The sequence below is a fragment of the Scylla paramamosain genome, chromosome 13 (assembly GCF_035594125.1).
Source record: "Scylla paramamosain isolate STU-SP2022 chromosome 13, ASM3559412v1, whole genome shotgun sequence".
NCBI classification, from domain to species: domain Eukaryota; kingdom Metazoa; phylum Arthropoda; class Malacostraca; order Decapoda; family Portunidae; genus Scylla; species Scylla paramamosain.
In genome coordinates, this window is record NC_087163.1 from 24,483,573 (window position 1) to 24,499,499 (window position 15,927).

Below are 15,927 nucleotides of genomic sequence, written 5' to 3' on the forward strand. Positions count from 1 at the left end.
ACTAAACACAGATCAAACAGGTTTGGGTACTGAAAGATGAAAGTAGTTTGGTGCCTAGATATATCCTCTTTGCCTACATGTAGTGCTTGTGCATGTCAACACACACAGTACTTGCACAGTATTTGTTCATTGTGACTGTCAGCTTTGTTAATCATGATATTAACAGAAATTTTGTTTCACTTTCCTATACATAATGTTGGTAATATTTCACTGTTGAGTCACTGAATGCTAGCAGCATGTCTAAGAAGTAGTGCCCTTATTTCATGTGTTTCCAAGCTTTCAGTTATATTACTTTTTTGTGTTGATAAGAATTGTGGTGCATTCAAGTATGGGAATGGTTTATAGTAATGTAACACTTCCTTTATTCAAATGCCTATTTTATATATTTTTTATCAAACTGGTCAAGTACAGGGAAGTAGGGCATCACTTGCAGGATGGAGTAGCAGCCATTAAACTGTGAAATTAAACTACTGGATGATAAGCTGATACCTATGCATATTAGCTGTTCTGGCTGGTTATTGGATATGATGTAATGCAATTTTATTCATTGTAACCTGTGTTAAATTATTCATATTTTTTTTATAAGCCTTTCAGTTTGTGAGCTGTTGGTTATCCTGTACACTTAACTCAGAACATTTCCTGCTTGATAAATCTGTGGTGGTTTTTCAGAGTCCTTGCTATTCAACTAAGAAAGTTAAGATGAGCTCTTGTAAATTTCAAGCATTAGGTACCATAATTATTTTCTCATCAATTTAAAATGTTCCTGATGATCTTAAGAGGTAGTTGTAGTACCTGATAAGTAATATTTTTAAATTAGATTTTTTTTTCTTTCTCTTGTATAGCTGACCCAGAAGCCAGGCTCCTGCTGTCCCCACCCTCATTTGAATGGGGAGTACTCCTTAAGTGTTTGACACTTCCCCTGCTGATTATTATTACCAAAACTATCAAAAATAATCTCAATCATGTGATCTGTTTGCCTTGCCCTAAGCTGATATCCAAAAATGTCAACAGGAAAACATTAGTGTTATCTGAATATTAATCCTTAGAAGATTAAGAAACCCAATAAACGAATAATCAAATAAATCAAAGGGCAAATCAAAGGGAAAAGTTGCTGGAGATGTGGCATGCATCTTTTTTTTTTTCTTCACTTTTAAGAAAATATAAATAATAGTAATGGTAATAACATAAATATATATGATGATGATAATAATAATAGTAATAATAATAGTAATAGTAATAATGATAATAATAATAATAATAATAATAATAATAATAAAACTTTCTCTACCTATTACCATATTTCGCACAAAGGTAAAAAAAAAAAAAAAACTATTTCACTGTAGTATTTTCTAAATGTTACGTTGAATATGACAAGATATTAATCGATTGTACTGGAAGAAGATGAAGTGGTACAAATCTAGAAAACAAAAATACAAAGATGCTGCAGAAGTTGAGGTCTCAATTTTGACTTGGGGGGGGGGGGGGAATTGAGCTGAAAGTTGGCACGACTCGTTACCGCGGCAGGTTCACAACATAGAATACATACATCTGGGCACTGTGGGTTAGATCTGGCAAGCCCTTTTTTCCACAGTAAAAAAAATACAAATTCATATGGAATAGTTAAATGGAATATTTGGCGTGCATCAAATATATTGAGAGTTGGCAGGCGGTGTGCTCGGTAAAGGAACCTCAATCAGGCATGTTATGCAATGGGGTGCCAATAATAAGAACAAAAATGGTGACAAGCCACTCATTCTAAAATTAGCATGCATCCTTGGATGATGTTACTTGTCGAAAGAATAATCCTAATTTAGACAAAACTATTTTGATAATTTGCGAAGTGGTGGAGGGTGTCGGCGGTACACGGGCCGCGCCGCGCCGAACAGCGCGCGCCGCGCCGCGAGATAAACAAGCAGTTCACACCCCGCTCACACCGGCGGGTGGCTTGGGAGAACGGTGCTGTGCACCCATCAGCACTCATGGCTGAGGAAGAGGAGGTGGATAACACGGTGACCTCTGAGGTGCACCATTTCTCCAAGGAAGAGACTCTGAAGGGTGGTCGGGAAGGAGGTGAGTTAACAGTTCCCAATCCCCTTCTCGTCAGCTCGACTGGTTAACCAGAGCCAAGGTATTGCTCGCTGCATGTTACCAAGTCATTGTCATTGTGCGTCTCATCCATTATCGAGTTGTATATAAAGGGGAGTTGACTGATGTGTAGGGAAGGGAAAGGGTCAGGGGGCAAGGTCATGAAGACCGGTGGAGTCTCCTGGGAGACTGTTAAGGAGTTAAACATAGAGTGTAGTACATCCTTAGTATGAATTTATACATATGTTGATTTACGTGATTCTTTAATTTATTGATTACCTTTTATGTATTGATATCTTCACATAAGCGCATTCTTTGTAGTATAGAATGATAATGTTAAAAAGGGGAGGTGTGATAGCACAGCCTTTAGAGGAGAGGTGTGGAAAATAGTGTTGAATTAGGAATTGTGATTTTGTAGTTTCAACCTGTAGAAAATTTTGCATTTTTTTTTTTCTCAATTTAGGTGGTAGAACAATTTTATGCTGAGTTTCTTCTACAGAAGCCACATCTCTGTATGCATGCTTCCTTGCACTTGAACAATTTTTGGGGATTGGTGGTAAATCATTTCTCAGAGAGAAATATGGAAACAATGAATATAGTTTGAAATGATTTTGGAAATTAACAAAACCAAACAGTAAAACACACAGTGCACCAGTGACATTGGTGGCAACTCTGACTACTTGTAAATCCACACGATCAGTTCCTGTCTTACCTCCGGTTTATAGTCTCCTATTGACTGACGTAAACAAACAATGTTAAGTTGTTGTGATGTATTTATGGGTTAAGCTAGACCTCAGTGTATCAATATGTTCATTGCCTGACCAATTCCTGTGATGCATCTGCTTCAATCAATCAATCAGTCGCAAATGTCCACTACAGGTTTACTTATTGTTTTTCAAAGCTTGGTATCTGATACCATTCTGTCAGTCATTCAACAACTGTGATGGAGGTAAGTCATAGTCTCTTATGTTTAGTTACTGTTTGACTAGGTTATAATGCATTGCAGTATTTGTCTCAGTAGTTTTCCCAGATAATCTACCATAATCTCATCCACTTTCCTCCATTTAATCATGCACGGCTCGTCTCTGGTTTGTTTTTTCCATCTGGTTGCAATAACCTGCAGCGCTTTACCTTGCCCATCTCTCACGTCTCATTACTGCACTGTTGTGCCGCTGGGTCCTTTTGGGGTTTGACTCTCTGGGTGGTTCAGGCTCCTTTCTGTTCCCCCACCAGTCCTGGACCTGGTTGAGTGTGAAAGGGCCATAACAAAAGCATTGTCTGGCCCTCCGTCCTGGGTTGTGTGACTACTCCCTGCCCTTGGGGTTATCTCCCATTTCAACTCCTGGTAAGTATTGCAGAGTGCAGGATTTCCTTGGGCTCCACTGATCCTCCAGGGTAGGTCCAATATCCTCAGCTTCTCAACTCAGCTGCAACAAAGGGAATATTGGAGTCAGCCTGTCTCACACTTCTGTGTGTACCAGGGGCCTGCCACTGCCACTATAGGAGCTCCTTAACACTGCTCTATGTAATGTCTTGCAGGTCACCTTATACGAACAGGTCACTCAATTTCTTCTTCACCTTCCTCCTTGGGGGAAGTATGAGTTCCTCAGGCTTCATTATTAAGGGGTCTCATGGTACGGTTTCACTTCCTTTATGTTTAAATCCTTATTCCTTTTTTGTGACAAAAAGTGGGGGAACAGAAAGGAGCCTGATTTGCCCAGAAGGTTGAGTCCAGAAAGGACCCAGCAGCACGACACTGCAGTAATGAGAAATGAAAGAAGGGCAAGGAAAAGTTCTGCAGGTTGTCACAACTGAATGGAAGAAAAAAAAAAAACAGATGTGCCACATGTGTGATTAAATGGATGAAAGTGGATGGGAGTTGGGTAGATTTTCAGGGAAAACCACTGAGGATTGCCTCCAAGACAAATACTGTAATACAATAACATTTAGTTTTATGATGATTTAGTTTCGAGTTGCCTTTCATTGTTATGTAGTCAGGACTGGAGTAAGACAGTTAATTTGATGATGGTGATGGATGGCAGCAAGTTCCATTAAAGAAGGGATTTATATGGGGTCTTGTCCTCTCAGTTAGGAAATTTGGTTAGATATAGCCATGTAAAGTTGCTCACTATCACGTGGCCAAGAGGATGACATGGCTGTCAGCATGAGGGCAGGAAACACAAGCAGGGCAAGGCCTTTCCAAATAGTGTTAAGTAGTGTGTACTTGTTCTAATAAGACTAGCTGTATAGCATTATGAGTATTTTGTTTGTGAGATAATAACAGGAGGAAGCTTGTGGCCTGTATACAAGATGTCTCCTTTAGGTAGTGATTTAGTGTAAGGGATTATATACTCATGAACATGTCCTAAGATAATATTTGGTGTGTGATTACTACTGGAGGTGTACAGTAGGTGCTGCTGACTTGCAGGAAGACACACCAACTTGAACGAGAAAGGAGAAGTAGGGACATCATCTGACCTTGGCTGTGAGGGGCAACAGGAGCAGGAAGACGAGGAGTTTGAGTGTTTATTGGGAGCTAACGGGCAAGTTGTTCTTTGGAGCCCAAGAAGGGAAAGTATGTATTATGTTAGTGTAAGCTCTTGATAAAGCTTTTTATATGTTTATTTTTAGAACTGTTAAGTTTATGGTCACACCCTAACCTCTGGATGTATCATCCCACACCTTGACTTGATGTTGGGGTGTATGTGGTAAAATTACCATTTTGTATCTCCAAATTACTAAGCAAGACAAGTGAGAAGAAAACAATCAAATTATTTTGTTCATGACACAGAACAAGAGAAAAAGTGTTACCACAGAGTGCACTCCATTGTTTTGGTAGGCTATGGTGGCAGCTAGGAAAGCCTACGTTCTCCCTTTGGTTCTCCTTGAACAGTGTGGGCAGCTTTCTGAAGTAGTCAGTCATTAATTGGTTGCCAACAGTTTGGGAAAAAAAAAAAAAAAGGAGGTGAGTGAGTGGTATCTCATTGATATTGTTTGAGATGTTGTTTGCCACTCAGAATTTACCAGATTTTGATATACTAGACTGATGTGAGAAATGCATGTATGTGTTCACACACAGAAATCATCTGTGTGGGCAGTTTTTATCTTACCCAGAGGTTAGGGATTTAATGGTATAGTTGAATGTGTCTTATTAACTTACTTCAGTGGAGTAGCTAGGAAAGACATACAGTTTTGCTAAACCTTTGGAGTATTCAATAACAGAGTATGTGCTAAGAAATGCTTATGCTTAAAAAAATGTGAAGCACTAAGCTGGATATTATAAAGCATCATGTATATTTGAAAAAAAAAATGTAAAGCAGCAAGCTGTATAGCATAAAGCATCATGTATATTTGAAAAGCATTTTAAGGTAGAAAATGCTTTTATTTTTATATATACTGAGCTCAAAATATTAAAATGAGTTCTAAACTTAAAGATAATGTAGTATATAATTAAAAAGGAAGTGAAAGTGTGAAAAGACTTGAGTGTGTAAGGATGAGATGCTTGAGCAAATGGAGATTTTTGTCACAGCCAGACCCTTGAAGGAGTTACAAAGAACAGGAGTCAGAAGGTACTGATATAAATTAGTTAAAAAATGCATCAATGTACATAGATTTGTTACACAAAAGTTTTAGTAACACATGTTGCCTCATTTTTGACAGCGGTGCTCTCAAGATTTGACTTTGCGTACCCACTTGATCTCCGAGTCCGAGACAGGTGCCCCAACTCCTACCCTCAGGTGGATTCAGATGGAGATCTTGTGGTAACCAGGAAGAAGGATCTACACCTTCAGGAGGGTGTAGTTCTTATAGGTAAGATTGTAAGCATGAATATATATGTAGCTGAGAATAACTGTCCATTGTTATTAAGAGTTTTCAGATACAGTAGTTGTGTAGTGTAAGAGGTGATGAGAGTGGAAGATTAGACTAGAAGTGAGATGCAGTGTTGTAAGATGGATATGGAGTTACTAATAAGATGTGGACATGTTCAACTTACTTTTCTTTTCATGACTCGTGCACATGTAGATTCTTGCGTGGAGCAATTATGGTCATCTGTGCCGCACTTGACTGAAGTCCTATTAAACTTTCAGCATCATGAATAGCATGTGGACAATTTTAGATTACTTGACGTCAGACAAAAATCAACCAGTTATTGGTCGGACACAGGACATTACATCTGTGATTACTGTGTTGTCACTGTTTTGGACACCAATCCAGAAAAGAAGATGTACTACTTAAAAAGTGAAGTATTGGATGTTTAAAAAGTGAAGTACATGTATTGAATGTTTAAAAAAGTGAAGTACATGTATTGGATGTTTGGTATTAAAGAGTGAAGTAGTTAGCCAAGAGATAAACTTTCTTCAGTGTAAACATCAAGTAGCTTTTGCATAACATAGATCTTTGAAGATGGTGATTGTCAGTTCTAAAATCTATATCCATTCTATATTTTTTACATCCCATGTTTATCCTTCATGGTGTAGTGTACACCATTTCAAATCTCTTGGAGCAAACATACTCAAAAGCACTCAAAACATATGAGTAGACACAGGTCAGGATTGATATATTTCTGCTTCTGTTGGAAAGGCAAGGCTGATAATAAACTGCTCTTTGTTTAAGAATCCTTCATTGTGCTAGCATGCATACTAATTAGCTTTATTGTTACTGTGAAAAAAATGTGATATATAATTGATAAAGTTATGCATTTAACTAATTAACATTTCTTCATTTATTTTATACAACTGGCTGTTTTGTGACATATAGGTACAAGTGTATCTATATCAGTATAGTTAAGAATGTGAAAATAAAAAATTCTGAAGAAGTATATGAACTCTGTTTCTTATCAATGAAGTTATGAATAAAATAAGTTGGTTTATGTATGCTCATATATGTTTTTTTTTGTTTCAGAGCACCAAAATGCTACAACACTGGACTTGGTGGGAGAACAGGTGTGGCGAGGAGCTCTTTTCCTTGCTGACTTCATCCTGCACTATGGTGACTCCTTCAGAGACAAGCATGTCTTAGAAGTGGCCTCAGGAGTTGGCCTCACATCTGTTGTGGCAGCCATGCTGGCAGCAAAGGTTACTGTCACAGGTGGGAACATAAATTAATTTCCTTTTGTGATGCAATATTTTTAAGAACAAAGTTGTTACTTGACATTGAAGTATTTCTTTATTTGCACTATCTTTCAAAATGTTCCATCATGTTGAATGTGTTTTACCAGTCACTTGCATTTTCAGAATTAGTTAACAGTTTTCAATATTTCAGCATCTTTTCATTTGCAGATGTCGATAAGGGTGAAATATTAGAGCTTATTCGTCGTAATTTGAAGAGAAATGAAGATGTACTTAAGGCAGAAATGTGTGTAAAAGAAATTGATTTCTACAACCATGGCACCATAGATGATCTCCAAGCCAATAACAAAGACGTGTCCGTCATCTTGGCTGCAGATGGTATGGAATGTGATAAGTGGCAGAATTTATAATCTCTTTTCATTTCCATATCTATCTGTCTACCTGTCTGTCTGTCTGTCTATTTATCTTGTGATTTGAAGCATGTAGCCACTTTTTTACTTTTTAAATACATATATCTCACTATTAATTTAGAACTTTACAACTTTCATTAGATTTGACAAATGATATAAAGCTATGATCATTATTTTTGTTGTAATGACATGCTAGTTGTATGATGATATATGTCTTCTTTCTTCCCACAGTGGTGTACAACAATCCCCTGACTGATGCATTTTTCAGCACTGTGCTGCGTCTCATGAGTGACCCACCAGACAAGACCATGTTTGTTGCTCTTGAGAAAAGGTAAGTTGGTGTCCACTTTGGGAAATTTGCACAAAACTTTTGTATAATCTCTCTCTCTCTCTCTCTCTCTCTCTCTCTCTCTCTCTCTCTCTCTCTCTCTCTCTCTCTCTCTCTCTCTCTCTCTCTCTCTCTCTCTCTCTCTCTCTCTCTCTCTCTCTCTCTCTCTCTCTCTCTCTCTCTCTCTCTCTCTCTCTCTCTCTCTCTCTCTCTCTCTCTCTCTCTCTCTCTCTCTCTCTCTCTCTCTCTCTCTCTCTCTAATTTTTTAAAGTGAGGGATTAGTAAAATTGAATTATGAAGTCATTTGTGACCATCTTTGTTTTCTTCCAGAGGTAATGGTTGGTGTCTCATATCATATGTATAATTTTTGTATTCTATCTTAACTATACGCTTGCTGATATCATCAGCATCGTCCCAATATGTTTTCCACTTCTCTCATTCTGAGGCAGTTGGTTGCAGTCCTATAGAACCCTATTGTGTGCAGTTCACTAAGAATATATGGCATATGGATATTGATTGATGAACTGATCAAAGGGCATGTGAACAACATATCTGGCGTCTCTAATTCTGTCTCCTTTGTATTTTCTTTGCAGGTATGTTTTCACTATGGAAGACATGGACACTGTTGCTCCATGTTATGAATACTTCCTGGACGGTCTGGAGTGGTTACGCTCTCAGAGGACTGATCACATTGACTGGACAGTTGAGGAACTGCCTTCAGATTTTGAGCAGTATTTTACCTATGAACGTACACGTCATTTAGTGCTATGGAAAATTAATGCAAGGCTTAAACAACCTTAAAAACATATTTGTATAACCATTATGCCACTTTTCTCTTTGCATCTCAAGAAAGAAGCAGAAAGTAATGTTGAGAGATGAGAAGGAAATATAATTCTTTTACATGTTTTGCATTTTGTGAGAGAAGCAAAGTTAGGAACTGCCTTTGTTCCTTTAGGTCACATTTTATGATGCAGAATACAAATATATATTCTCAATTCCTATGCCTCAGGATTGATAGTTAAAAAAATGCCAGGGAACTGTACATATGTTTATACTGTATAATTCATTATTTTTCTCTCATTAGCTCATACTCCCAGTTTCCTTGAGTCATTGCTTTAGTTACCTGTTTGGGTTATAGAGGAGGGTGGTGCTTGGCTGAGGTGAATTTCCAGATAGATGCTTTATAAACATAGATTTATTATAATTTTCTTCAGCATTTTAAAAGACAAGTTTTATGCTTATATGGGTCTGCCTTATCATACTAGTCCTGCATCCTGCCAGCTCATTTTTGATACTGATCACCAGTGAAGTGTACAGTGATTGCAAAAAATTCTGTGGAAGTATAGACCTCATACTTCCACATTTTTACTCTGTGTTGTAAAGGGTAACTAAAAGGGACAGAGTGAAGACACTGGACTCCCTTCTGTGTATTATTATGAGATATGACATTGTTTAGATGACAGTCTCACTTATTCCCTATAAAAAGGATGTCAGTCAGGTGTATAAATAGATATGTATGGATCTGTATGTGATATGTATGTATTTTGATACTATACAGTTGTGGTTGATGTATTTAACTAGTCCCAACAACTTAACTATATTTTCTGGAAATTAATATTTCTACATAGTTTGCTTATGAGGAATTAACTTCTTTCACTTGGCCAGCATCACCTGTTAGATAATTGTGACAGCAGCCATGTGTGGATGACAAATTGCTGGCAAGGGTCAGCTTCACATGCCTTGGTGAATGTACTGTAGTGTATCTAGTCTAGGTGTGGTGGTAAGTTTCCTTATTCATAAAGGAAGCATGCCCTTTAATATCACGGAGATTGTGTTCCTAATAAGAAATGCTATCCAATTTGTGATTCAAGTAACAAGATACTAGTCAGGAAAGTGATTTTGATCTAAAAATAGGTTTGCTGTCTGTAAGTGCAAGTGTAGCAGTTGAGATGTAATCCTTCATGAGATGCCTCCTGACCACAAACACCTGTAGCAAAATATGGAGCAAATTAAATCCACAACAAAACTGGGAAAGTAGTAATGTTGTGCACCTTGTAACAAAAAATATGACATTCAAGCCTTTGTCAGCCATTAGCTGGTAGAAAGAAAGGGTAGTGCTCTTTTGTAACTTTGGTGGAGGGGCTTCATCCATGTATCTTTTTTACCCCAGTGATGTTAGATTTCACAGTATGAAGGAATGTATCAGACTGCATTAATAAATTTTAACATGCTTCTTTTTTAACTGGAAGTTTAAGGCCAAGGGCATATTCCTGTCCTTGCACATCCCGAAAATGAAGAACTACAAATATCATAGGTAATGGAAAACAGCAGCTATCCTGATCTTTGTAGAAATTCCCACACATGTAGTTCTTGTGACCTAGACCAAATGATCTCACTAGCTTTCCATATTAATGAGATTATGGAACTGCAGATAGTTTAGTCAGCACCTGATAAATTGGTATCAATCTTAAGGTGATAAGTTTGCTTCAGAAAAAATGTACTCTTTATAAGATGTGATTTCCAATTTAAAGTACATTGAAAGTGTTTCCTGGCTGTCTTCTGAGGCAATGGCTGCTGCCTCATAGAAGTATATATAATATATATATATATATATATATATATATATATATATATATATATATATATATATATATATATATATATATATATATATATATATATATATATATATTATATATATATATCGTCGACTTGCAAACATTTTGGTGATTAATTAGTTGGCACAGTGTCTTTCCTTCAGCCTAGAAATTTGCTTTCTATTGCTTGATTTATACTTTTAATATTTTTTTTTTTTTTACTTATAATCAACCTATTACTTTCACATTCAGTTGTGTTCTAACGTTCTGTTATCAGTAGCGCACTCACTGGGGCACCTCAGGAACACAGCGAGCCTCGCAGGTCTCGGCGTGGGAGTTCTTTATATATAGCTTGTAGGTGCCCCGAGGGAGGGTCACCTTTCACCAAGTTTTCACTGCCGAGTCCCAGTTTCCCGTGGAGGGCGAAGATTTTTTTTTTTTTTTTACTGTTACATATTTTTTTTTTCTACGTTGCAATTAACACCCCCTTAGTTAATCGAAGTAAAAAAAAATAAACATACGATGCTTTCCTTATAACCTTTGCTCTCTCCTTTTCTAGACTGGTGTTGCTCCGTTCCTGGCACGCCTGCGAGCAATACCGTTTCTCTCCCTCGCCCTTTATAATCCCTCATAGCGTTTACAGTGATACTTGGCTTTCCTGTGTGTGTGTGTGTGTGTGTGTGTGTGTGTGTGTGTTTCTCTTTTTGTAGCATTTCTTTTCTTCGGCAAGGGTTGATAAATTTCTCTCTCTCTCTCTCTCTCTCTCTCTCTCTCTCTCTCTCTCTCTCTCTCTCTCTCTCTCTCTCTCGTTCTTATATCCACGGCAGTAAGGATATTTGTTGTCTTGAGATGTGAAGTTTCCAGTTCAGATTATAAGTAAAGGACAGACCGAGGATGTTCAGTGTAGAAGAGGGGGACAGTTGAGTGTCATTGAAGAAGAGGGGATAGTTGTCTGGAAGATTGTGTCGAGTTGATAGATGGAGGAATTGAGTTTTTGAGGCATTGAACAATACCAAGTTTGCTCTGCCCCAATCAGAAATTTTAGAAAGATCAGAAGTCAGGCGTTCTGTGGCTTCCCTGCGTGATATGTTTACCTCCTGAAGGGTTGGACGTCTATGAAAAGACGTGGAAAAGTGCAGGGTGGTATCATCAGCATAGGAGTGGATAGGACAAGAAGTTTGGTTTAGAAGATCATTAATGAATAATAAGAAGAGAGTGGGTGACAGGACAGAACCCTGAGGAACACCACAGTTAATAGATTTAGGAGAAGAACAGTGACCGTCTACCACAGCAGCAATAGAACGGTCAGAAAGGAAACTTGAGATGAAGTTACAGAGAGAAGGATAGAAACCGTAGGAGGGTAGTTTGGAAATCAAAGCTTTGTGCCAGACTCTATCAAAGGCTTTTGATATGTCCAAGGCAACAGCAAAAGTTTCACCAAAGTCTCTAAAAGAGGATGACCAAGACTCAGTAAGGAAAGCCAGAAGATCACCAGTAGAGCGTCCTTGACGGAACCCATACTGGCGATCAGATAGAAGGTTGTGAAGTGATAGATGTTTAAGAATCTTCCTGTTGAGGATAGATTCAAAAACTTTAGATAAGCAGGAAATTAAAGCAATAGGACGGTAGTTTGAGGGATTAGAGCGGTCACCCTTTTTAGGAACAGGTTGAATGTAGGCAAACTTCCAGCAAGAAGGAAAGGTAGATGTTGACAGACAGAGCTGAAAGAGTTTGACTAGGCAAGGTGCAAGCACGGAGGCACAGTTTCGGAGAACAATAGGAGGGACCCCATCAGGTCCATAAGCCTTCTGAGGGTTTAGGCCAGCGAGGGCATGGAAAACATCATTACGAAGAATTCTAATACGAGGCATGAAGTAGTCAGAGGGTGGAGGAGAGGGAGGAACAAGCCCAGAATCGTCCAAGGTAGAGTTTTTAGCAAAGGTTTGAGCAAAGAGTTCAGCTTTAGAAATAGATGTGATAGCAGTGGTGCCATCTGGTTGAAGTAGAGGAGGGAAAGAAGAAGAAGCAAAGTTATTGGAGATATTTTTGGCTAGATGCCAGAAATCACGAGGGGAGTTAGATCTTGAAAGGTTTTGACATTTTCTGTTAATGAAGGAGTTTTTGGCTAGTTGGAGAACAGACTTGGCATGGTTCCGGGCAGAAATATAAAGTGCATGAGATTCTGGTGAAGGAAGGCTTAAGTACCTTTTGTGGGCCACCTCTCTATCATGTATAGCACGAGAACAAGCTGTGTTAAACCAAGGTTTAGAAGGTTTAGGACGAGAAAGAGAGTGAGGAATGTACGCCTCCATGCCAGACACTATCACCTCTGTTATGCGCTCAGCACACAATGACGGGTCTCTGACACGGAAGCAGTAGTCATTCCAAGGAAAATCAGCAAAATACCGCCTCAGGTCCCCCCAACTAGCAGAGGCAAAACGCCAGAGGCACCTTCGCTTAGGGGGATCCTGAGGAGGGATTGGAGTGATAGGACAAGATAAAGATATGAGATTGTGATCGGAGGAGCCCAACGGAGAAGAAAGGGTAACAGCATAAGCAGAAGGATTAGAGGTCAGGAAAAGGTCAAGAATGTTGGGCGTATCTCCAAGACGGTCAGGAATACGAGTAGGGTGTTGCACCAATTGCTCTAGGTCATGGAGGATAGCAAAGTTGTAGGCTAGTTCACCAGGATGGTCAGTGAAGGGAGAGGAAAGCCAAAGCTGGTGGTGAACATTGAAGTCTCCAAGAATGGAGATCTCTGCAAAAGGGAAGAGGGTCAGAATGTGCTCCACTTTGGAAGTTAAGTAGTCAAAGAATTTCTTATAGTCAGAGGAGTTAGGAGAGAGGTATACAGCACAGATAAATTTAGTATGAGAATGACTCTGTAGTCGAAGCCAGATGGTGGAAAACTCGGAAGATTCAAGAGCGTGGGCACGAGAGCAGGTTAAGTCATTGCGCACATAAACGCAGCATCCAGCTTTGGATCGAAAATGAGGATAGAGAAAGTAGGAGGGAACAGAAAAGGGGCTACTGTCAGTTGCCTCAGACACCTGAGTTTCAGTGAGGAAAAGAAGATGAGGTTTAGAAGAGGAGAGGTGGTGTTCTACAGATTGAAAATTAGATCTTAGACCGCGAATGTTGCAGAAGTTAATGAAGAAAAAGTTGAGGGGGGTGTCAAGACACTTACGGTCGTCGACGGAAAGGCAGTCCGACCTGGGGACATTTATGGTCCCCTCCCCAGATGGGGACTCCGAGGCTGGTGTAGGAGTCGCCATGATTTTAAATTTTTTTGAGTGAAAGGTGTGTGTGTTATTAGGTGCTTGTAGTTTTGTGTGGAGGAAGAGAGTTGTCTTTAGAGGGCAGGCTGTGACTACCCCCTTGTGTTGTGAGACACAAAGGGAAACGTTCAGTGAGGTCACAGCTGGGTTTAATGATAAGTTCACAGCACCCCCTGAACAGTGCTTTAGACCTCACTGGGAGTAATTATCGTTTCGGCAGGTGTCTACTGCCTCCTCCATCCATCCATCTAGTCATTGCATCTAGTGAGTGACGCTTTTACTATCAAGAACGTCCCTAATCAGTGCAGAAAGACTCTCTCTCTCTCTCTCTCTCTCTCTGAAGCAGCCCGGGGTGGAAAATACGAAAACACACACACACACACAATGCGTCCACCTCAATATACCGTAGTCCGTGACGTGATGCGAGGAAACAACTTTCACGTTTCACTTCACCACAGAACCGAAAGGTTGCGCCGCAAGGCCGTTCATTTCCGGCTGAGAGAGAAGCTGGGTCATTGCAGCGATGGAGTTTACAATTACTGTACTCCTATGTGAATTACATAAACAATTAAGAACGTAGACATACACCGCTATAGGTTATGCAGTCGTCTATCAACGTTGTTTTGAATGTGAAAGCAATTTTTATTTTATCCGAAATCCACTAGAAACCTTTCCACATGTATGTTAGAGAGAGAGAGAGAGAGAGAGAGAGAGAGAGAGAGAGAGAGAGAGAGAGAGAGAAGCATTATTTATTCGAAGTTGCCAGAAATTATCCTGCGTCCGTGGACCCGCGAGTCAACGACCGCAAGCTGGTGACTGACTTACTGACGGGTGGCTGACTGTCACATCCTGAACTGGAAAACTCAGGGAAACCATATAACGCCGAAAACTTGATAATCTTGTTATTTACTTTGGTACTTACCATCATCATCATCATCATCATCATCATCATCTTTTCTTCTTCTTCTTCTTCTTCTTCTATATATTGTAGCATATGAACACATTTTTTTTTTTATCTGAAATGCTGCAATTTAAGGTTCTGTTTCTCGATTACTGGAACTCAGCTGGACGACGCAATTTGCTGAGGGTGGCCAAGCCATAGACCACGTCACACTGGATGCTCCTTGCCAGGGTGCAGCGAGGCTTACGTCCCCTGCCTCTTCTCTGCTAGGTGAACAAAGGATACAGTGAAGAATGAGAGAAGTCAATTGCCTCCAGTCGGTGGAGTAGACAGTGTGGCCGGAGGTGCGAACCGGCAGGGCTTCTGGGTTGTGTTGTGAGTTTAGCACTTTAATCACCACATCACCTTCAGATGTCATAATGTATTCGAAAAAAAAAGGCGAGTATTTTGTGTCATTTCTGCAATATTGTGATGATAAACTTTACATGATAAAGACAGCACTTAACTTCTTTGTTCAACAGAAATGTCGCACGTTTCCCGTCGTGGAGACGAAACGCTCCCCAACCCACCACGGCGCAGCGACACTTCCACACATCACGAGGACAGACACAGCTAAGTACGAATAGTATGCATACATACATACATACATACATACATACATATAAGCATACATACATACATAAACACATTTGAAGATCTAAAAATTATCTACAACATATCCGGTAGCCTTCCCTAACATTTGTATACAGCATCCTTGGTTCTCCGGTGTATGTGTGTGTGTGTGTGTGTTGGCCAATGGCACTCCAGTGTCCTATAACCGTTGGTGCTCCTCCTACACACACACACATACACACACACACACACACACACACACACACACACACCATGTAGTAAATACTATTAGTGTACTTACGTGCGTACATTACACACAAGAGAGAGAGAGAGAGAGAGAGAGAGAGAGAGAGAGAGAGAGAGAGAGAGAGAGAGAGAGAGTTAATTAATAGATTTATTAGTATTTGGTAAAACCTTGAGCGCTGCAGCTTTTTCTTTTTTATTTATCTTGTATATATGTCGGTATTATTATTTTCTGTTTTCATTTGTATTTCTCGTATTGCCTTAATTCTTGTCCTCTTTTTTATGTTGTTATTTTCTTTTTATTTTTATGACTGTATACCGCTGTATTTTTTGTTCCATGTTATCATTCGTAGGAATTTACTCCCAGCAACGCATTTTCCTTCGATCGAACAACGACGCGTTTT

General features: G+C 39.4%; 1 protein-coding gene across 2 annotated transcripts; it reads left to right on the forward strand.

Annotated features, from left to right (window-relative positions):
- Positions 1 to 1,843: 1,843 nt before the first annotated feature.
- On the forward strand, positions 1,844 to 10,134 carry LOC135106554 (methyltransferase-like protein 22). Of its 2 annotated transcripts, XM_064015753.1 has the most exons (7): positions 1,844 to 2,070; positions 4,514 to 4,660; positions 5,746 to 5,895; positions 6,988 to 7,173; positions 7,365 to 7,532; positions 7,796 to 7,895; positions 8,486 to 10,134. In XM_064015753.1, the coding sequence occupies exons 1-7, from the start codon at positions 1,980 to 1,982 to the stop codon at positions 8,691 to 8,693; spliced, it is 1,050 nt and encodes a 349-aa protein (XP_063871823.1). In that variant the 5' UTR covers positions 1,844 to 1,979; the 3' UTR covers positions 8,694 to 10,134. The 2 variants fall into 2 exon arrangements, with proteins under 2 accessions (XP_063871823.1, XP_063871824.1); XM_064015754.1 differs by lacking the exon at positions 4,514 to 4,660 and having other exon boundaries at positions 1,845 to 2,070.
- The last annotated feature ends 5,793 nt before the right edge of the window (positions 10,135 to 15,927 follow it).

What these genes read in the sequence shown, in the direction of transcription:
- LOC135106554 (XM_064015753.1), top strand. Translation starts at nt 1,980, where the DNA reads ATGGCTGAGGAAGAGGAGGTGGATAACACGGTGACCTCTGAGGTGCAC. An exon ending in CGTCATCTTGGCTGCAGATG is followed by an intron (nt 7,533 to 7,795) that starts GTATGGAATGTG and finishes TTCTTCCCACAG; the next exon opens with TGGTGTACAACAATCCCCTG. An exon ending in TTTGTTGCTCTTGAGAAAAG is followed by an intron (nt 7,896 to 8,485) that starts GTAAGTTGGTGT and finishes TTTTCTTTGCAG; the next exon opens with GTATGTTTTCACTATGGAAG.